This window comes from Pygocentrus nattereri, chromosome 29 (genome assembly GCF_015220715.1).
Source record: "Pygocentrus nattereri isolate fPygNat1 chromosome 29, fPygNat1.pri, whole genome shotgun sequence".
NCBI classification, from domain to species: domain Eukaryota; kingdom Metazoa; phylum Chordata; class Actinopteri; order Characiformes; family Serrasalmidae; genus Pygocentrus; species Pygocentrus nattereri.
In genome coordinates, this window is record NC_051239.1 from 14954175 (window position 1) to 14978227 (window position 24053).

Sequence of the window (24053 nt, forward strand, 5' to 3'; positions counted from 1 at the left end):
AGAAATGGCTAGTGGTTTTAAAGTGTGGTCTTTGGTCTAGCACATCTGGAGCAAACTGGTTAAATGCTTTAATCTTGCGAAGATAAGCATAAACATATGTCCTGTGATGGACAGATATAAAAATTCCAAAAATCTACAAAGAGCTATAGTGAGGGAAGGAAGGAAAAACTGAGGCTAGGTTTAGGAGAAAGAGAACGAGAGAGAGGCCGAGAGCATGTCATGTGTGAATGAAATTTTAGATGATATCTCTATACAGGTATGAGTTGAGGGCTAATCACTCATGTAATAAGGAATTGAAATCCAGAAATTTGTTAAGCAAGCTTTTTTTTTCCATTATTCATCTCCTGTCATGAATGCTTTTCTCCAAATTCACTGAGCCTAAACCAAGATCAAACGTGCAAGTCTGCATGGGGACTCTACTTTTTGAGAGCAATACCTGCTCTTAGTCTGACAACAAAAACACAGATTTGTTCGCAGTCTAATGAGACCTCATTCTTGCATTAGCACTTATAACTATTTTTAACTACATTTACTTTCTCCTCCAGTTAGCCAACTTGAGAAAGGGCCGTTTTCTAATGGCTGAGCAAATACAACTGGCTATGCGCAGACAATCTGATACGGAAAACTGCTGAGGTGTTCCACTGGAGATCTGTTGCATAACAGTTATAACAGTGCAGGAAGCCGATGGTGGTCCAACAATTGCGTATGGTTTTTACTTAAGATTGACCAAATCGCATGGGTATTCTGTCTTGCTGGGAAATATTTGCTCAACACATCATCTTGTCGAACAATCATTACATACATTCACTTTGGGGCTGCACGATACTTCTTCCATTAATCATAATGTGATATTAGCCTTTGCAATATTCATACTGCAAATGGAAGCAATATGCAGAGGAGCCCTCTAACCAATCACAATCACACTATTCAACAAACCTGCATCAAAAGAGTGCAGACTTAATCATCTTCTACGACTTACAAACTGCTTTGTGCATGTTTATATATGTGAATATTGAAACATAAATAAATCATTCTGAAAATAAATACATTTTTCAATGTTGAATATCCAGTGGCCCAAAACACCAAATTTAACAGCCCTGCTCCCCATTCACACCTGGAACCTTGTAACGAGTCACACGACACCAGGGAGGGGCAACGGCACAACTGGGCACAACTGGGCACAACTGGGCACAATTTGGACATGTTCACTGTGAGGTGGACTCACTTGTATTGCCAGCTATTTAGACATTAATGGCTGTGTGTTGAGTTTCTATACTGCTATATAAGCTGTACACTGACCACTTTAATTTATGTCCAAGTTTCATTTTTACAGTGTTGTCCCAAGAAAATATAAAATAAAATATTTGCAGAAATGTGAGGGGTGTACTCACTTTTGTGAGATACTGTATATTGCACAACCCAAATACAGTCACTGTAATAATCAGCTCTAAAATGCCTGCAACAGTGACCAAACAACTTGTAATAAGAGCCTTAACGATGCCTAAGGAGACCGATGGGACGCTACCAGCCCTCTGTCTGCAGCCATCTGGCTCACAGGGTTGGACAAAGGTCTAAGCACAAACAGCTGACAGGCTAAGCACAACCTGTTTCACAATGTTCTGTCTACCTCATTGATAGTCAGACAGCACCCTCCACTACAGCCCTGTGACCAGACTGGAATGCTCTTCAACGCATGGTCTTCATGGGAAAGAACTATTCCTTTAGCGCAAACAAGTGGCGTTAAATATGACCTCTTCAGCAGGAAATCATAGCAGTACACAGATTTTAGCAGTTTTATAACTGTATTTAAAAATGGTTCCAGTCTTCACTGAAGCTCAGTGCACATCATAAAAGTGGTCTTACACTCTTGAACGCTTGCAGTGCCGTTGACATGTATGATCACTGCAGGCGTTCCATTCTGAGAATAATCATCAGTGGAAAAGTTCAGGACTTCAAATAAAATCCCATTTTGAATGTACATAATGTTCTAGAGATGCAACAAAGTCTTGCATTCATTAAAATGGATTACTTTAATTGTTTTCATACATGAGTATGGCACATACTTGAGTGACACCTTCAAATGACGAAACACCAAATATCCAGTCTGCTATGAATCTAGAAGCAAGTCTCTAATAACTTGCGACATTAATTTTTTTTTTAAACAAAGCAGAAATGGCTACATATGGGCAAGAGAGAATACGCATAGCACAGATCATCTCAATATTCCACATGATACTAATATTTTTCTGATATTGTGTGTATTTTGTTAAAGCAAAGTGTCTGCTAAGATCCTTAAGGGTCTAAAAAGTAACCGAATTCCACAAAGACCAGACAGATGGTGCTCCTTCAAGGCATCCTATACTAGAACTGATGCTTCTGACGTCTGGTTTCTACAAAGTATTTTGCCTAAAAGCATTCGCACCTCTGATCTGTCGTGACTCTAGATGTGAGCGAAATGGTGCTTCAGGTCATGTTCACAACAAGCTTTTCTGAGGTTTGATAAGTTGAAACAGAGAAAAAAGAAGTAGTACAGTCTTTCCCAAGGGTCTGAAATAGAGGGGAATAACCTGGAAGGGAAATGGCACATCTGGATATTAAATAATATATCAATAAATAAATGTTCATAAAAATGAATTATTTTGTGTGCTTTTTGTGCAGCATTGAACCAAAGAAATGTTGAAACATGAGCAGCTGATATTAAATGCCAAATGTGCCCTTGTTTATCCAGAACAATACAAAATAATTTGTCAGTTGCTGAAAGTGGACACAACATACTTGGGTGGCTGTTAACGGCACTTTTGGGAGTGGGAGAAGGCATGGCCTATGTGTGCAGTAGTGTCACGCTTAAAAAAAGTACTACCAAAGTTATGAACACAATTTTTAACAATCAAACAAATTAAACAGAACTTATTACGCTCTCTTTATAGCATGTCACCGATCAATGTTGGATACCAGAGATATGCTCAGAGAAAACGACCGCGACAAAGATCATCCATCCCTTCTGGATCGCAGTATTCGGGTATTAAGAGCACGGCAAACTAACCATAAGTCACCAAACCTTTCACATTACACTTTAAAGAAACACGTTTTGGGGAAACTATGACCTAATGGATTTTTTTCCTGATTATTTTTGTGCAAAAGTCACAGCGAGAGATTTTGTTTCTGTCAAGAGTGTCTTACATAATAAAGCAGTGGGTGCTCGGCAGAGCGCTCAATGCTATGACCGCTTTTATTGAAAGAACACCTCCCTGCAGCATCCTGTTACTAAGAGGGGTGAAAGCAGCCAGCAGCTGTCTAACCTGACAACACAGCCTGCAGCTCACAGTTGCAAAGAATAATTTAATAGGTGTACTTTAGCTCTGTTAATGGGAAACGCACTTGGACCGTAGCTTTGAAACCACAGCATGAGGGTACTGTGGTAATGACCCAAGAAAAGAGAGGCAGGGGATGCTGGATGTTGATTCTAGAAAAGCACTCGTGATAAAAAAACGTTGGCTCAGATCAGGACATGAAGAATGTGTCTCTCACACATGACTGAGATACGAGGAGAACAGTAGGAGACTCTGAAGAGAGCGTTTATTAAAGGTGTGTTCAAAGTCTTCAGAACATACCTGGGAAAACAGCTTTGACAATGGAAAAATGGGGAAAAATGCTTGGTTGGTTCAGGCTTGGCTAGTGAAACGGAGGCAATAAACGTGTTTTGCTGTTCAAGAGCAAGTGATGGAATGGTCCTTCTGGGCCTAACAGTATTACACTCTAGCGTCTTGCCCAAGTGGTAATGATTCATTAAAGATTTCATACTTTTATGTAATTACATAAAACCCAAGCTCCTCTGTCTGAACCTGCTTCAGTTAGGGACCCAAGGACGTCTTTCATGCTTCTCTTCCTCCAATCAAGTCAAAATGGCTCTGTCTGCTGGTAAAAGCCTGAACTGAGCCAATCCTATGGATCTTTTGGTTTGGTTGACCATGTATGGATTAAACAAACGAACAAAGTCTCAGTATCACTGAAAACCCCAAAACAAACCCAAACCCTACCAACACCACCAAGTCTGAATCTAATATAAACCTGAATTTTAACATGATCTGAATCTGGCAAAATTCCCTTTTAAACTCACTTCAAACTCGACCATCAGACGCATCAACGCCTTCCACCAACATCCCCATAGATTAGAACTTTCTATTACTTATAGTTTTCCCATTCACCACACTGCTTGTCGTGAGACCATCCTTCCCACTGTGACTGGTCTTATTCACCATGCCGTTTATTCCTAGTCCTGAACTCCCTGACTGTGATTAGTCCTAATCACCATGCTGCTTGTTTAGAGACCTCCCTCTGATTGTGATCAGTCCTAATCACGACATTGTTCATTACCACACCTCCCCATGACTACAGCTTTATAATCACCATGTCATTTGTTCATTCGTGACTGGTCCTCATCACCATGTTGTGTGAGACCTCCACCTGACTGTGTTTGGTCCTAATCACAGTGCTGATTAATCCTGTCTCTGACTACCAGTATACACGTCAAATGTTATCACTGAATGGAACAGCCTTCTGCGCTTGGCACTAGTTTGTTTTGGTTTAGTTCTTTCTTCATTTGAAGCTTACTGACGCCTTTAGAGAGCACACATCTCCATTCAAGTACTGTCAGTACAAAAGACTCAAAGTGTTATTGAACAGCTTTTTTTTTAGTCTTAAACATGAGCCCTTAAGAATGAGAGAAAAACAAACTGGTTTGCAACGCAATGAGAACAAGAAGAGCCCACTGTGGCTGGAAAAGGACCACAGTGAATCCTGATCAGTCTCCGAACCGAGTTTTTTCTTTCAAGAGGAACTGTTTGTTTAATCCATTCTTATGTCACCTGAGTTTCTTTTGTTGCATGCTTTGGTCACTGAACACAATCTACCCATTCAGAAACAGGAAAAAAGTTTGCAGTCCGTCAAGGAGATAAAATCACTTCATCCTCTGATTTGGGTACCCTCAAAGTTCAAAGAGTTTACAACTGTGAATGTAATAAAAGCATATTTAAACCACAGGCTTCAGCTCATGAAGCAGTACTGGCATGTTTCCCTCAAAGCAAAACAAGCTTGATTAGTCCGAGACAGAGTACCATTAGCTGCGGAGGTTAATCTGCATGAAACAATAGGAACGTTCACCAAGAGGAAAAGGGATCAGCCTTATGAAAACAGCAGTCTTCTCAATGGTGGACTTTCAAGCCAACCTTTCTGCTGTTCGAAGCACCAATTCGGAGATCAGTTTTCAAATTCGCCGCACATGATGTGACATGATGTATAGCGATAGTGCCTGACTCAATGTAATTTTTCATTTACTTAGACTTTTTCTGGTTGAGTTGGGACAGGGGCTGTTTGAAAATGACTGACCTATCATATGACCCCAAACTCAAACTGATGTAAAGACCAGCTAAGTAAACAGCTGCTACAGAAACTAAAGAGCTGAAATACATATAATGACTCAGAGTGGGACCACACAATTTAATGTAACCATAATTTCTCTGTAAATGTGTATATAACACACAGACATGCTCACACTGTTTACAGAAGAAGTATAGAGTCAAGGTACAGCATTGTGCAGAAGTCAGAGACCACCTTTAATTGATTTCATTCCCACTTAAAATGGCCATTAGGTAAAAGTTACTCACTTTTCAGGAGATTTTTCTGAGAAGGTCAGATATAAGATAAAGATGGAGAAACTCAAAGAAAAATGAGCGAAAAAACTAAAGTTTACAAAACTGGAGTTCAAAAAATGATTAAAAGATAAAGAGAAAATGGCATTCCTAACAAGCTTGCAAGACCTGGCGCACTACCAAAACTATGACCATCAGATAAACAGTGCTTCAGGCGTTCATCTTGGAGAGGAGAAAATCAAGCTCTAATGTTACTTCAGATCTGAAATTAAAAACCCATGTGTTTCTGTCCATCCTTCCACTGTGAGAAGACAACACCACTAGGAGTCTGAAAGGATGTGTAGCTGTCAAAAAGCTGTTACTGAGAAAAGGACAAAAGAAACAGACAAACACGAAGAAAGTGTGTGGTGGTGTTCTCAGAACACTGGACCAGCCACCCCAGAGTCCAGACCTCAATATCACTGAATGTGCTTGGGATTACTTGGATTGTGAGAAGAATAAAACACAACCAACTTCTAAGACTGAACTTTGTAGATGTGCAATAATATGAATAACTTGTGCTTAATAGCTGTGTTGTCTAGAAATGAAAGAAATAAAGGGTTCTCTCTCACTTTTGCACATTCATTCATGTAAGTATGGGGGGAAAAAAGCCTGTAAGCTTTTCTGAAATTGTGTAGTATCACCAGCTCCTTCCTTGACGTAGGGGTGTTAAGGTCTCCGTGGCATCCTCATTCCCAGATGGTGGTGGAAAGTGAGGAGGAGATAAAAAGAGAAGCTCTTGTTCAACCCTAAAGGGCCATCACTGTTTTTTTCTTTCACACAACTCCCACTCAAAGGTCAACTCTGGCTTTGGAGTAAACACTGTTTTATTGCTGAGCAGATGTCTGCCTGTGACGTCAGTGTCACAGCATTGTGGTAAACCAACAGGCTTTTATTAGTTCTTAATGTCTTTAGGTAAGTCAATGAAAAGTGATGTTCAACACAAGTCACTTCAGAAATGTTGAGTGTTGAGTTTGATTTTAGGGATAGTTTATGAGAACGGGAAATTTTTCAAACGACAATAACGGTACCTAGAATCCAAGCAGCCTTTGAAACAGTGGTTTCTGTTAAGGCTGGGTATGATGTACATTTTTGATGCCAGTATCTTGAATTGACTAAAAAAAAAAATGAAACAAAGCTATTTTTATACGGGAGCTCATTATAATCTTTAATAGTTTTGTAAAACCTTGATATTCCTGAGCAAAACGACACTTTTCTAAACAAGCACACTCATGAGAAGCACCAGCATGTAGTCTCCCAAAAGTCCTAGAAAGCATACATGTTTCATGTGTCAACAATGCACAATAGACTTCTACATTCCAGTTGACACAAGGTTACTTTCACTCTGTTTCACGCATGTGCAGTCATTGCAATCAGGAAATTTTAGCGGCTTAGAAAACAAACGGCATGCTAATTCTATGAACTACCTGTGAAGCTAAATGATCCTTAGATGCATCGCGATGAGGACGTGGGCGATTCTGACTCCATTCACCAATGTCAAAAAATCGATTTTCTAAATTCTAATTTATAACATGATGTTGACGGAATGCAAAAGGTGTAACGTGGAAGTGCGGAAGTGCAGTGCCATGACGATCTGGACACGAATGAATGAGACCGGCACCCTCTGCATCAAAAGCCAGCGCAGAGGTCAACAGCCCAAATGCTAAGAAGAGCCATTTTGCCCTTGCAAAAAAAATCAAACCACCTGGGAGCCACAACATTTTATGTCCAATATGTCTCAGTATGTGCTAATAAATATAATGAGATGGCCTATTTACTGTGCTTGCTTTTCTCCCATCTCTGGCAGGAAACTTTTCCTCAAAAGTGGAAGAGTTTCTTGTAAAATGTTTTGATTTATTTATGTTATTTATGAGGCTGAAGTCAGCTTCTTGTTCTAATTTTCTTGTTCCACCTTAATGTAACTGCTGCATCATTTAAGGTGGACCTGCAAAATTGGAATGACAAACTAACTTCATCTATCGTAACTTTTACTGCCAAAGGATTTGACATTTTGGAGCTGAGATAAAGTGTCCCGTCTTGAAGATGTTTCACTGACACCGCGATCCTCCCACTCTCTACAATGAGACCAAAACCAGTTATAAAATCACTGAAGAAAATGGATAGAATAGCTGTAATCTGCTGCGTGGACACCCACTGCCCATTGAGTCTTATGTCGCCATAACTGCACATTTTGTCACAGATGAGTGACAGCCAGTGTTTCATGTGCTTCAAACAAGAGCAGTGAATGAGAGCCTTCCAGTTCACTTGCCACACCATTTCTATCTGATTTATTAATAAAAGATATTGGAAGTAAATTCATTATAGATCATTACAGATAATGTCCAAGTCCTCACACAGAGAGAAAAAAAGCTGCATCGATAATCGTTTTATAATCGCATCACAGGCCTCTGAAACGTAACTGAATCAAATCCCGAGGTGCCTACAGATTCCCACCCCTAGTACTTAGTGGGGGCTTCCCCTCTATGCCTTAAATTAATGACGGTCATAAAAAATTACAATTAGAGTCACAAAGCACTGAATCTGAGTACCAATCTAACTTTGATTGGTGGTTTTGCGAAGTTCAGTATTCCTAGTTAAAATATTTTATAAAACTCATTAAACACATTAAAGTTTGGGATAAAGCCCAACTAGTTTAGCCAAATGAACCCAGTAGTATTTTTGTATTTGCTGAGTTTTTAACATGTAAGCAAGATCATAATTATAATGCAAAAAAGTGACTGGTACATTACAGTTACAGCAAGTTGCAAGTTTGCAAATGAAGAAATGACATGCGTGTTATTCTCTGTACATGTTTTAGGACAAATAAGCATAAGGGAGGAATTGTGAAAAAAAACTTGCACACTAGAGAACAACCAGCTTTATTTGTCAGCATTATCATTATATCATATCTCTTATAAACAATAACACTTTAAAACTTAGTCACTTTAAACAACAATAACACTAAGTCACTTTAAAATGTATATTGCCTCTATATTTTGTGTACATTTGAATATATTTCAGTTTTTTTTATATTTTACTTCTACTTATTTACTTTCTGTAGAGTGATTACCTGAGTTTCACCACAAGCATTTCAATGCATAAATGTCCTGACACGTTGTGCAAATGTCAAATAAACTTTAAACTTACATAAATAAAAAGTATTATTATTATTATTAATAATAATATTATTATTATTATTATTGCATACAGTGAAAAGGCTAAACAAGCACAAATCTTTTAAAATATCATTTCTGTTTGGTTTTATGGAATGTAATCTGTTTCAAAAAGGGTAATTTTGTAATCTATCACATCACTGGACACACTGTGAATGAAATAACAAATGATTCATTAATTAAAACAACCTGAAAGTTTGTGGGCAGCACACAAAGAATGCTGGAAGAGGTTGGGGTAAGAACAGTTTTGTACACATTGACTAAATTTGTCGTAAACTGACAACCATCTGTGGTTACCAATGTCCTTAATCAAATTAGAGCATCAGCCCAAATATAACCACTCTGTACTATCTGTATTACAGCTTGTACCGTGAAGCTTTTTCAAAAACAATGGAAAATGCTCTGTGTCATCCAGACAAATGTTCCTAAAAGAAAAAGTGCCATTTTTTTTTGCCCTTGTTTCTTTCAACCACACTGTATTGCATTTAAATGCTGAAATTTCTTTAAGGAGCAAAAGCCATTTCTTCCTTCATTCCTGGACTTCAAAAAGGACCAAAGAGGACAGACAGACATGAAACCATTGGCTCCTACTTTGATATTCAACACATCAAGTTAGGGGATATTGTACTCAAATCTCTTCAATCCTTTGAGAGCCCTGTCACGCACTGTCCTTTTGAGGCAACTCGGAGGCATCTGCCTCAATCAAACACATAAATAAATAAACAAACAGGAATAGAAGTGGTCAGAAACTCTCTGTGTCTTTTGCTCTTCGTTCTGGGCACATTCACTACACAATTAACAACGTGGACCTGGCAACTATCCATCCCACACGATCAGCATCAAACAGAAAACACTCACTTGTACTTTCAATAATGCCTGCAAAACAAAGAACGTTCAGATTCTCCATCAATACAGTCAGGTAAACGGCTGTCTGGGGGTAATTTTCACATTTTCTGAAACGAAAAGTAATGATGTGATTCATTATAGAGGGAAAAAAGATCATGAAATCTGTATAACAGCTGACATCAAAACATTAAGTACAATATCATCCCTGAAAGACTTGGGGGAATAGTCCCCCAGGATAAAATGTCCCCCTCCCTTATCTTCTGGTAAAAAGCTACAGCTTTGGCTTTCGAGCTAGAACCGCAAAACCTTAGTTTTTCCATAATTACATGAAAGGTAACGGCATAGCAACATCTTACTAAACACAGCAATGCCTTAGCAACACCTTAAAAACTGCCTAGGACATCACAGCAACAGTCAACATCAACACCTTGGCAATCATCTAACAACCAACAAGCAACACCCAAACCCCAAGCTGAAATGCCACAGCAACACCATAGCAGCTACCTGGAACTACTATACAAACCCAATTAATTGACCAAAACCAATAAATACTGTTCTGAAACTGTGTTAACTTTTCAAGCATTATTATGTAGCTTTGTCAAGCCAACTTTAAGTTCATTCACAACCTTTTCTTTCCTAGTTTCTTCTGAAATTTGATCTGGGACACTGCATGCCCGAGATTTACTAACCAAGTCAGGTAATCTCATTTTTAGAGTGATATACATATTCATAGTGCTCTATGCACTTGAGTGGTACAAGAAAAGTTATTTAAAATATATGGGGGGGACTGGGTCCTGAGAGTAATACATTTGGTTTAAAGAGATTTTTTTTCTTTTAAAGTGAAAATGGTTTTTTCACTTTAAATTTTGCGCTTCGAGGTAAGAAGTCCTTCCGGACTTGGTGCTAGTAGGCACCCTTTGGCATGTTTCCCCTGAAACAACATTTGGTTAGGTTTTTGTTGGAAAGCTGTAAAGTTGCAAACTGACTGGCTAGCATTAGCATTACATGTACACTTCTATACAACATTGGGAGCAACACTAATCATTTGCACTTACTATTGCTTGGCTGTTGTTATGAATTCATTGTTATGAATATTATACAAGTACGATCACAATGCAGTAATTCATTACTAGAGAAAAGCAACACTAAGTGCTGTCAAATGTTTTTTTTGTCATAGCTTATTTCAATAAAGTGGAACCATTAAGATTCTATATATATATATATATATATATATATATATATATATTTATATATAGAAGGGGCCTAAATAGGCCTAGGATAAAATATACTACTTTGATTAGTAAGAACATTTTGGAAGACTAGAAATGACCTACAGTCTTATTCAAATTTTGGATACATCTGGTCAAATTACATGGGTTGTTGAAAATAAATTCACTTTCTCTACAGAAACCACACCTCAGCAAAATGACTGAGGTGGTTGGTTAGTGTAGTGGGTAACACCTTTCCTTTCTACGCTGAAGACTGGGGTTCAATCCCCGACCAGGGCAAGCACCCTACACTATACCAATAAGAGTCCTTGGGCAAGACTCCTAACACCACCTTGGCCTACCTGTGTAAAATGATCAAATTGTAAGTCGCTCTGGATAAGAGCGTCAGCAAAATGCCGTAAATGTAAAATCATTTTTAAATCTGTTGAATTTAATATGTTGGAGAAAAAACGTACAAAAATGTGACCTGGGTAAAAGCCATGGGTTATATTTAACGTTTTCCCCAATATATTAAACTCAGCAAATAAACAGAAAGTGTGCTGTAAAATTATCCGTACAACCTGACACATTGATTTGCTAAGGAATCTTCTTACCCCAGGTAAGGGCGTATGTTGTTCCAATAGAGGGGGAAGATTTTCACAGTCCTTCCAAAACAGAAAGCTGTTTCATGTTAATAAGACCTGACAACAACATTCCAGTAAAGAAAGTAGAAAACCCAAAACCACATTCACTGATTTAGCCTGAAAAAGCATCTTTTCTCTGAATAATCAACTCCTGTATAGCTATAGATCTAGTCAGGGAGTCATAACTTTGCCTGTGGAGTTTACAGTGAAAACAGAAGACTTCTCCTGAATGACGAACACTCCCTTGGGTTGAAAGAAAACCCAGCTTGTCTTTAAGACTGACGAGACCACACAGCCAAACAGAAAGCTTCTGTCCAAACTAGTACTATTAAAAGTAAAGTTAGTTTTGGCACAACGGCTATTAGGAGCTGCCCAACAATCTGCCGTCAGTAATGGTAAATGACTGACACGTGTGGTAGCACCTATTTTATTCTATAGTTTTGGAAATATAATGCACTGTAACTGCTATTACTCCACTGTTAATGCCTCCCTTCAAAGAGTTTGCTTTGAAAATATTCGGCATTTGCACCGTGTCATGTACGGTCTTAGAGCCAAAAAAAAAAAAAAAAAAAATCAAGGAAATAGTCAGAATGTGAGGGAATGAAAATACTTCCAGACATCCTGTGAATGCACAAAAAAGCATCTTTACTGCATGCTTTCATGGCATCAGATAAAAGAGTGCTTTCCCTTCATAAACAGTACAGAAAGTTTGGACGTCTCCGGTCAAATCATATGTTTTGTTAATCTTCTAAGTGAAAATAAACATAAAATACTGCTTATTTGCTCAATTTAACATACCAAGCAGCATAAAATGTGGTCTATGCAAAGGTTATGCCACATAAAACATTTTATGTTTGATTTTTTTCTCCAAATACATAAGAGTTGTGCATTTAAAAAGACAGAAAAAAAGAAAAATATGCCATTTTTAAATGTTTCTTGTGGAGTATTTGTGAACTTACTGTCACTTAGACAAGCAACAAAACATGGAGTTTGACCAGGGATGTTAAAATTTTGCATATGACTGTATCTCAGGTAAAATGATGCTTAAGTTAATATATTACATAAGTTGTGCTGAGTGGGGAGAGACATATGAATGCTTTGGTGCTTTGGCGACCAATCTTTTTCCCTGTAATGAAACCCATGAATGGTCCAAACCAGGAGAGGCGGCTTGGCCCTCTGGCTACAGAATACTTTGATTCCTTGCACTTTGCCGAAGACATCTGGCATGAGCTATTTCTGACATGGAACACGTGTGTCGATATATTCCCATAAAAACACTTAAGCCACTGGGAGAAATACTATTATATAAGAGCGTTTATAAAAAACGAAACTGCTGGACCTGTAACACCTGTGACTGTGTTTTGGAGTTGGCTCTCACATCGTGTAGAGCACTGTTTTGGTGGGCTTTCAGAATAAAGTCAAACTTTCAGAGAGGAGAAAATGCAGGCATTTTATACCGATGCATTTATCTGATCACTGAGCTTCCGGGTAAAGACGTGACTTTAAAGACCGTCAAAGCAATGACAGATGAGGAAAAATGTCAAGTGGCGATAAAGGCCATGGTGCTAACAGTGCATCTAGATGTTAGTAATGGCTCTACTACACTTGTGTTTTCACAACTTAATGAGGCACATAACCTAAATTCTCCTCTTGAGACACATCTAGAACAAAAAGCACAGATTTCAAAGGTTATTCTATGGCAGACTGTGTTAAAACATCCACTTCTGAAGCGTTGAAGGAGGCCACAGCATGGCCATATTTCAGGATCGTTTAAACTGCAGCTGCTTAAAATACACAAACCAGCCATTTCATTAAGTACACCTCCTTGTATCTACATTTACTATCCATTTGATCAGATCCGCTTTCCATATAGGTGCACTAGTTCTACAATTACAGACTGTAGTATATTAGCCTCCTTCCACCTTGTTCTTCAATGGTCAGGATCCCCATAGAGCAGGTAATATCTGGGTGGTGGATCATTCTCAACACTGCAGTGACACTGATGTGATGATGCCATGTTAGTAGGTGTTGTGCTGGTACAAGAGGATCAGCCACAGCAGTGCTGCTGGAGCAGTATTTACTAGAGGCGTGGAGTCGGCCAGCATGACCATAATGAAAAAGTACTTGTTAACTGAAAAACCACAAATCGCACTTACATACACTATATATCCAAAAGTATTTACTCACCCATCCAAATAACTGAATTCAGGTGTTCCAATCACCTCCAGGGCCACAAGTGTATAAAAGCAAGCCCCTAGTCCTGCAGACGGCTTCTACAGACATTAGTGAAAGAATGGGTCACTCTCAGGAGCTCAGTGAATTCCAGCGTGGTACCGCGATAGGATGCAACGTGTGCAACAAGTCCAGTCATGAAATTTGTGAAATTCCCTCCCTACTAAATATTCCACAGCCAACTGTCCATGGTATTATAACCAAGTGGAAGCAACTGGGACCACCAGCAACTCAGCCACAAAGTGGTCGGCCACATAAAATGTCAGCGGATGCTGAGGGGCATAGTGCGCAGAGGTCGCCAATTTTCTGCAGAGTCGATCACTACAGACCTCCAAACTTCATGTGGCCTTCAGATTAGCTCAAGAACAGTGTAGAGCTTCATGGAGTGGGTTTCCATGGCCGAGGAGCTGCATCCAAGCCTTACGTCATCAAGCAAAATGCAAAGCGTCGAACGACGAGCGAATACTTTTGGAAATATAGTGTATGTCTTTCCAAATGATACGTCTTCAGGATAAAAAAGCATACTGAAGCAACTGTAGCAGAGATGGATTTTCCCACATTTACATAACAGTCATGAACTTGGACAAAGACAGTGTGGATACTCCAGTGCATTTCCACCTAACAATGGATTGACAACAACCAGACATGTCAACGAGACAGCAAAGTACCCCAGAGCAGATTGACATCTAGACCTCAGCTGGGAACAGAGCTGGACCTTCCTAGTCAACTGGAAATTCTAGTCATTTGAAATATGATGTAATCCATGGAGAACAGACAGACATTTTAATGGTATTTGCAAGCAAAAATATCAACATCTTGAGAATTAGATCTGCACAGTTCAAATTGTTTTAGCTCTTTATTACACTTATACTAATTTAATGTGATCTAATGTGCATTTAATGAAAGGATGAAATTAACAAACTTAACAATGTTTAGTTTGTACAATTCATTTTCTTTATTTCTTTGTATTTTTCCCCCCTATCCTACAATGTGTATTGATTTGCCACTATGCCAGTCCTAATGTGAGCTACTGCCAGTTCAAACTTGTTCTAAATGACATCTTACTTGGCCAGTAAAAGTTTTTGGAGAATTCCTTCAACTATGAAGATTTGAAACTGATATAGCAGGAAAAATTGTCATACTTCATTATTATAGTCGTTTATAGCTGTACAAACTGAAAAATTTAGTCAAATTATCTGGTTTGGCTATTGTAGCCAAATTTTCTTTGCAGGTTAACAGCAATCAGTTTAATTAAGTTTCATTAATACATGACATATCACATTATTCTACAATAGCCCCTTTACATGAACACATTTTCAACGCACCAAAACATAATTGAATCATTTATGCCTCACTAAATCTAAAAATGCCAGGTTGTGCAACTATCAAACGCATATTAAGCAAACAATTTAAAAAGGTCAATTATTTTATTAAAATTAGTAAAAAAAATCAGCAATAAAATACTTTGCCTTGATGTTCATGTTTAAGACCTTCAAATTACAACAAGTTGCAGAATAGGGCATCTTTAAAAGTATCCAACTTATTGAAAACTTTTAGTTCATATATTCCTTAAATGTCACGTGGCACAACCAACAAACCAACAAATTCTGACATGCATTACATTGAACGCCCCAAGTGACTTTCATGGTGCAATGTCAAGGTCAGAAGCCCCTTAAAGAGTTGTTATTTTTCAACCATGATGAGGTTATTTCAGTTACCAAGTCAGGTGGTGTAAACCCAGAAAAGAAACAGAGAGACAGAAGACAGATCCTTTTTAAAAAAAAAAACAAAAACAACATGTTATGAGTCGTATCGTTGTGTATATCAGCCAATATAAAGGATATTTGGGATTTTTAACAAATATCAAAATCGGTAGCAGTCTTAAAAATCCTATACAGTTCAAGCTCTAATGAAAACATGTTCATACAACAATGTTCATTTACTTAAAAAATGATCTTATTATAACCTTAAGTTTAAGGAGAGAGTTTTATACATGGGTATAATTACAAAGACTAGTTTGCACATGCTTTCAGCAGCGACAAATAACTTGAAATCCTATATGTTTTTTTATTAACACATGTCTATACCACCAGACATTTTCTGAGTGGTATAGGAATTTAAGATCCTATTTAAAAATCCCTATTACCAACAGTGTGAGGATTACCGTTAGAGTTAAAGTGAGTTAGGTAAAACTTGAGTCTAAATTTAATAGAAATGTAATGTATATTTTGTTAATTTAATTGTGAAGCACAAGGTGAGCATCTAAAAAGTACAGTGGCATATCAAAATAAAGTGTTAGAGTAATTTAAAGTGTTACTGAGTGTTACTAAGTTATTTCTCTATTCCCTTGTATAACAATCTGTCCTTAGTTTATCTAAGAAAATGACATGCTCAGTCAAAAAAACACAACTGTACACAGAAATTCTCTCCAAATTCTTGAATCAGAAGAACTAGTTCCAGTGGTAAATATCAGTCTTATAGAAACGAAACAAGAGAAAGACAAAAGTATAGCAGGAGGATCTTGAACAGGGCTGTGTAGTGTCAGGCAGTCTGGGCTTTCTGGATACTTGCACTAAAACACTTGGGAATGACTTAGCGAAGGTGTTTCCAGACACCCCAGCATTCATTTGCGTGCACGCATACACACGTCCCTGCTCTGCTTCCCTCTCTCCACACTGTGATTTTCCTCCAAGTGACTTATTATCATTACTGTTATTAGAGCATCTATCACCCCTAAGCAGTTTTCTGGAGCCGGCAAGCAGGATCACATCTGGTTCTTTTTGTTGTCTGTACTGTACGTGATACAAGAGACTCAGGAGGTACATAAAGCAGTGATGTCAGCTACACGCTCAGCACCCACTTTAGTTAATAATTCAGCTATTGCCGACCACCAGTCTGGCTCGCACCAACAATGAAGTCGTGCCTTTAGGTGCTGTATAATTTAGCGCCAGCTCACGTGCTCCGGCTGTAAAACTGTCTCCTGCATAAGTATTTTAGAGAAGCATACTCTTAAATGAAAAATATGAGGTTGGGATCACTGTGGAGGACAACCAGCCCAGTGTAATTTAACACCAACATTACTTTCATGAATGCAGGAGAAGATGCTTTTTAACTTGGATACACTAAATATAGTAATCACTAGCTGCTTGGCAGCAATTACAGGCACTAAAAAAGTGGCTTCCAACTAGAGTCCTTCTCCCTCGCTAATAAAGTTGAATACAGGATCATTTCCTTTCTAAATTTTTAACAATTACATAAAAAACATCAAATTGTGACTTCTGTGGATCTGGAAAACACTGCAATTTTCAAGACCATTATGTGGGTGCACACAAAGTACAACAAATTGTGCTCAGGCACATGGCACACCTGATGAAAACTGAGCTGCCGGGTGGAACCACACAAGCAGGAGGGGGTGGAGAAAAGGGGTGGGGAGGGGGAGAAAGAATGAGAGACAGACGGTGTGCGTCTATGTACATGTGTCTGAGAGTGAGAGAGCGAGCAAGAGAGGGGCGGAGAGGGCTGAAGCCCAGGGGGTGGTGGTGGTGGTGGTGGTGGTGGTGGTGGTGTCAGTGGCTGAGAGCCTAACCAAAAGGGGAGGGCCCAAATGTAAAGATATTTAAGATGTGTCTGCACCAGGCCTTCAGTGAGAGGAGAGAGCAAAAGGCCCAAGACAAAGAGCTGAGGGAAAAAAAAAACGGAGGAAACTCAGAAACTCTACTCAAAGAATCTTCGATAGACTATCTGTGCCGTTAGGACCACCGGCAGAAACCGCCAAGCAACAGAAGAAGCACCTTTTTCCTGACCTTAGAAAATGAGTAGAGCAATGATCAGAACAGCAGTCGTATGTACTGCACTTCTTCTTTTCTTGCTGGGCCACGTGCGGGCGGACAAGCGTCCGGCTCCAAAAGCACCGAAAGCACAGTGCTGTGATGAGGTACGATCCTTAAAGGTGCAAATGGCCAACCTGACCAGTCTGCTGGAGGACCTCGCAAAAAAGCAAGAGACGGACCTGATGAAAATGGTGCGGCAGGTGATGGATCTGGAGAAACAGAACCAGCAGCAGGAGGCCCGGGTGACAGAGGCAGAGAGCAAATACTCTGAAATCCACAACCGCGTAGAGATCATGCAGCTTCAAGCCGCACAAGCTGCCCCGCAATCCACCTCAGGTAAGGAAAGCAAAATGCAGCCATCCTTGGGGATCTGTATCTGTACCAAGTTGGGCAAAATGTTAATAATACTGATTTGAACCCATCTTATGCCTCATTTTGAATTGTTAGCCTAAAGAAAGTGCATGCTTTTGTAAATGCACTATATAGATCCTCCTGCTATATAGGTGCATCTTTCTTCACCATGTGTCCTCTGGCTCATCACACCCTCCACAGTCATAGGTCACATATGCAGGCTGTTGACATTTGTCCTTGCCTGGTCTCGGTAGTCATATAGATAAAGATAATCCACCCCATCACAAAGCTCAAGGTGACCATGAATTTATATAGTTCTACAAGATGAGGACAGCAATCAAGGCGCTACCCTGGGGGAACCAGTCAGAAAATCTTTTCAGAAAATCTTCAGAAGACTGTCCGAGCTTCAGGACCTCCAGTATAGACCAGAGAGTGAACGACGCAGTATAAGAAGGCTATATACATATACGAAGTTGGCAGAAGCAGCAAATCCACGACAGTTATGTACTTCTGGGTAGCCTTGTGTTTTCGCAGGGGTTAAAATTGTTTCCAGTTAAACAGCTTTCCCTGATCTCCGGACCATGGGAAAGAGCTTTGTCTTGATTTTCCTTCCTTCTCGCTTCAGTTGTTCATTCAATAATTCTCTCACTGAAATAAATGACACAGACTTCATTTTTGGAATCCAAACCCACAAAGATATCAGGTTTAACCACTGCAGTGGTTGCGTAGAGTGGTTGCATATCTGCAGCACATGTTGCGTAGAGCGTTTCTTCTGCACAAATACAAACTTGAACGTCCTTTAGATGATGCACACGAACAGGCATTAAATCAAAAAGAGTTATAAAGCTATTTCTGCAATGATGTAATGTGCGAATGACCAAAGATAAATCAGTTGACCACAACTGTAATCTGCTCATAACAACGTAAGATTAGAAGCTTGTACAGGGGAAAAACAAACCAAAGTGCTCCCTGAAATAGTTTTTCTTTTATATACATATGAAATTTCATGCACACAACATTCCACTCACAAAAACAACATATTTCTAGAGTGAAAAAATGATAATCAACTTAAGGGGCTTTCCAAATTTTTTCAGCTGTGATCAATAGGTAGTGATGATCGTGTACGAACATGTCTCGTCACTCGAAAAGTACAAGAATGCCAATACAAAAGAGCCACTAAAACCCATCTTGTGAAAACCGTTTGCTCTGCTGCACTATTAATCTTTCATATTGGGAGCAGGCGAAGCATGTCATGAATGCTATACTTTAGTGGCCAATTATTCAGTCGTCTGGCTGTGTTTCTTTCCTCCCACTGGCACTGTGAGCACAGTGAAGCTTTGTTAGGAATTTGCAAACCGTACAAGCTCTGTCTCAACACCTGAGAGGCTTAGTCTCGCACATTAGAGTGCAAAGTGCTGCGGGGTTCAAAGAGGAACCAAGCAAGATTCCTGTCCAGCTCATTAGATTCATTTCTAGCCTCCGAGTTCATTGAGCATTGCACTATTAGAAGCCAGACAGTGCCATGTCCAATTTCCTCACATCCTGGATACAAACTGCATTTGTTCCAGATGTGCCATTCAGAAATAAAACTGTATATTTCACAGCTAATTTTAAGGTCCAACAATCGTATTACTTCTCTCTCCTAGATGCAATCTACGACTGTGCATCCCTGTACAACAGGAACTACAGAATTTCTGGAGTTTACAAGCTACCAAAAGATGATTTCCTGGGAACACCTGAACTGGAAGTAAGTTAAATCCCCAGCTTTACTGGTAGGCCTTAGCTTGCAAGCATGACCTTGAAAAGTGTACAGTTTAATTCACTGTTTGTTGCATTTAGGTATACTGTGACATGGAGAAGAATGGAGGTGGCTGGACAGTCATCCAGAGACGCAGGGTGGGTCTGATCAGCTTTGACCGAGACTGGAAGCAGTACAAGAACGGCTTCGGTTCAATCAGTGGGGACTTCTGGCTTGGCAACGAGCACATCTTCCGTCTGACCCGCCAGCCAACGGTGCTCAGGATAGAGCTGGAGGTAAGGGGTGCTACAAGCAAAGATGTGGCAGATGCGTGGTAAGAAGCGTGAAAGTACCTGAAGTCTTTCGTCATGTGCAATCAGCTAAATGCTACTGTTATTTGTTGAAAATTCCAGGACTGGGTAGGCAAAGTACGCTATGCCCAGTATGGCTTCTTCACACTGAGCAATGAGCTCAACAGCTACAAGCTCTTCATAGACAACTACAGCGGCGATGCTGGTGACTCACTGCGCTACCACAATAACACCAACTTCAGCACCAAGAACAAGGACAATGACAAGTGTGTGGATGACTGTGCTTCACTTCGCAAAGGTAAGCTGACCACGAGACACAAAGAGAAAGGCAGTAAAAAGATGGATTCTTGTCAGTACCCAACAACTAGGATACAGTCCTCAATTTTTCCCTGTTTCCTCCTGCAGGTGGTTACTGGTACAACTGCTGCACTGACTCAAACCTGAACGGAGTGTTCTACCGCTACGGGTCACACACCAAAAACAGTGATGGCATCACCTGGTACGGCTGGCATGGACAAAACTACTCCCTCAAACGAGTGGAGATGAAGATCCGGCCCCAGAACTTCACCCCTTAAGGACTTGACATGCAAACAAAACAACAACCTTGCTTGCCATAACCACTTACAACCCCTTTGCAGCACTCACTAATTCATCTGCCTTTACTTAGGAACACATTTCTATGCATTTGTACTACAGAGAATTTCTTGATGGGATGAGTGATGTGAATGTATGATTGTAAATTGTAGTTGTCTTTATATTTATCTCAAATATTTTATTTTCTTTATGCTTTTGTGCCACTGATCGATGAGGTAAACAAGTGTCTTGTCATTTATTTGTCATCTGTTATGAATCAACAGGACGTATTTATCAGAATAAGTCATTCCACATGTCTTTACTGGAGTTGGTCTTTGTTAGAAGGGGAAGAATCAACCTTTGAACCAACTGAAATTTGCAGATGGACAACACTGAATTGTGTAAAATGTAAAATGTGTACAGTTCTACATACCACTGAATAGTTAATTAAATTGTCTTTTTAAAAAGGTCTTGTTTTGTCACATTGCTACACTAAAAATGAACTACAAACTAGATCCACTGTGTCTCTGTATTGTATATGTTTCATTGTATCGGCCTGGAAGCATTTGACCCTTAGTTTTTATGTTAAACTGAGCTCATCCTCGCATGTCGCTCCTACACAAAGCGATTACTGTTTGTTGCAAACTAGACATAAAACTACATCCATCCATCCATCCATCCATCCATTTTCTAAGCCGCTTCTCCGTCAGGGTCACGGGGGGGGGGGGGGGGGGGGGGGGGGTGCTGGAGCCTATCAGTCTGGGTGCATTGATGGATGGATGGATGGATGGACATAAAACTACAGGTCAAGTTTAATTCCCACAACTACACAGCCAGGATGTAGGTTTATGCTAGGAGTATACAAAACCTGTATATCAAAAAGTCGCTAGATAACAAAAGAAAGACCACAAGCTGTTTCATTTCACATACATCTTAGACATCTACCTGTTTGCTGCAAAGTATTGGTTCTGAATTCCTTACAAAACAAGTCCTCATCAAAAGGTACAGCTGTGTTGACAAACACCTGGGCACAAAATCAAGAAAAGAGGCACATATACTGATAAAATGCCACATTTCAGGACACATAACGACAACAAAGCAGCTGAACCCTGTGGGGCAACTCACAGCAATAAACATCAAGTCACAGAAATACCACAAGCCCGCCAGTCATTCTATGTATAAACTCCCCATGTTCCATAAACATCTTTGAGCCCCCAGTATAGCTGGTGGAAGTCCTGTGGAATCCTGGGAGGTCCATATGACGTTACAGTAGCAGGAACTGTGTGGCCTAGCTTGACCTTTCACTGGCATCAGCGCAGCCTTCCTGGCAGATACACTCCATTTCTCCAAGCCATTCATCAGACAGTCTTCTAAACGTTTCTGAGGCTAACTCATTTAATGGGAAGCTATAAAAGAGCCTCGCCTTAGCCTCTACCAAGTCACTAATCAAGAACTCCGTTAAATGGCTTCTTATTTTCCTTCAGTTTACAATCAGGTTTAAAATTAATAGGCTACTTCAAAGTCAAATTGATGAAATTACAAGTCTGAGATCATTACAAGATCATTACGTTGGCCATGCAGACGCTACTGAGCAGAAAGCATTTCCTTTTAAACCCAGCAAAGTTGCCCTTGTTGGTGAGGATCGTTCCAAAAAGTGTTTTGCTACTGAGGAAGAAGGACTGTTGTCAGGCACTAAAAGTGAGAGTTGAAGTTGGATGATATGGTAAAAATGCAATGTCACAATATTTTCACAATTCATGATACACAGTGAAACAGTTGGAGGCAAAAAAAGAGAGAAAAACAGCTGCTTTGTGCGCTATTGTTGCAGGTATTGTGTTAATATTGTTTGAAAATATTTTATATGTCTTGCTTATTGAGTGCCATCTTGACCAAGTACAGTCCTGAAGACCCCAGAGGGTGCTTTGCATCCCATTTGTGGTCCATTGCCCAATAGATGAAAATCTCTGGTTTAGAGCACAGCTCAACCTACTGTGATCTATATAACTGAACAAAAACTCTAGATAAGGGAAGTTGTAATTTGAGTGTAAAATGGCTGCCCTCTGTAATAACCCTTTAGGGTTCTGTCCCCTGCCTCTATACCAGTCAGTAATTCAGTAGCAAGTCTAGCAGACTTGCCAGCCCCCCTCTGTTTGTGTACCCTTTTTGTGAACAAGTCACCGTTTATTTGAAATTCTACTTCAAGGTGCCCAGGCATCTATTCAGAGGTGCATTTCTTTTAAACAGATGGACTTTAAAGAGATGGACACACACTAAACACACATACATACATACACCAGCTAAATATCACTGTACTATATTTGAACCCTGATCCATACTGAAGTAGTAAATGAATTTGAAATCCAGTGCTTCCCAAATCGGGCGGCACAGTGGTGTGGTGGGTAGCGCTGTCGCCTCACAGCAAGGAGGGCCTGGGTTCCATTCCCCGGTCGGGCGACCAGGGTCCTCTCTGTGTAGAGTTTGCATGTTTTCCCCGTGTCTGCGTGGGTTTCCTCCAGGTTCTCTGGTTTCCTCCCACAGTCCAAAGACATGCAGTTAGGCCAATTGGACGTGCTAAATTGCCCCTGGGTGTGAGTGACTGTGTCTGTCTGTCTGCCCTGCAATGGACTGGCGACCTGTCCAGGGTGTATATCCTGCCTTTCGCCCGAAGACTGCTGGGATAGGCTCCAGCACCCCCCTGCGACCCTGACGGAGAAGCGGCGTAGAAAATGGAAAAAATGGATGCTTCCCAAATCAAAAACTGCTGCTTTCACAAACTCCATTTCTCCAAGCCATTCATCAGATAGTCTTCTAAAAATTTCTAAGGCTAACTCATTTGAAATCAAGTGCTTTCCAAGTCAAAAACTGCTGCTTTCACAAAAGTACACTCAAATTATGACCAGGCGTCATAAAATGATCACTTTTTAGGAGGGCCCAGCCCCTTATTAAATTATAACCCAAGTAAAAAAAAGACGTAAAACAATGTCATGCATTATAGGACAAACTCAATCAACTCGGCACAAATTGACAGCTATACTGGCATGTCCTCGTTTCTGTCATAATCACTCAAGTTTATGAGCTCTTGGACGCTACATCTTTACGTGAGCCAAAACAGAAAGCAATGCCTAGACCCATCGTTACCATTCTTCAGTCCAGCTTCTATTCAACTTCTCAGTGCCTCTTCTGTACTTAGTAGCCAAGCCGGTACCTGTTACTGTCATCACAGGCTTCGTGTGGCCTCCTCCAGAGCAGAGGAACCTCAGAACGCATGGCAACAAACCTTCAGTAGAAGGATCACATCAGCTCATCAACTCAACTAGACAAACAGAAGTCTTTGAAGTTCAGAACAAATCACTTGTCATTAATGACTAATATTTTATACGTAGATCGATATATTATACACTACGCACCGGAAATCATTTTCAATGTTTTTTTTATTTTTTCAAAATTTGTAAGTTTTTTT

General features: G+C 39.8%; 2 protein-coding genes across 2 annotated transcripts in view; one reads left to right on the forward strand and one right to left on the reverse strand.

The window, feature by feature from the left end:
• mtor (mechanistic target of rapamycin kinase) overlaps nt 1-24053 on the reverse strand; it is a 155625-nt gene that overhangs the window by 74715 nt on the left and 56857 nt on the right. The window lies entirely within an intron of this gene.
• angptl7 (angiopoietin-like 7) lies at nt 17417-21108 on the forward strand. The gene is made up of 5 exons (XM_017705760.2): nt 17417-17956; nt 19618-19718; nt 19811-20005; nt 20123-20318; nt 20426-21108. The coding sequence occupies exons 1-5, from the start codon at nt 17602-17604 to the stop codon at nt 20593-20595; spliced, it is 1017 nt and encodes a 338-aa protein (XP_017561249.1). The 5' UTR covers nt 17417-17601; the 3' UTR covers nt 20596-21108.

Excerpts from the sequence above, each read along its gene's own strand:
- angptl7 (XM_017705760.2), top strand. The coding sequence starts at position 17,602 with ATGAGTAGAGCAATGATCAGAACAGCAGTCGTATGTACTGCACTTCTT. Across the intron at positions 19,719-19,810 it reads TGGGAACACCTGAACTGGAA|GTATACTGTGACATGGAGAA; the intron begins GTAAGTTAAATC and ends TGTTGCATTTAG. Across the intron at positions 20,006-20,122 it reads TGCTCAGGATAGAGCTGGAG|GACTGGGTAGGCAAAGTACG; the intron begins GTAAGGGGTGCT and ends TGAAAATTCCAG.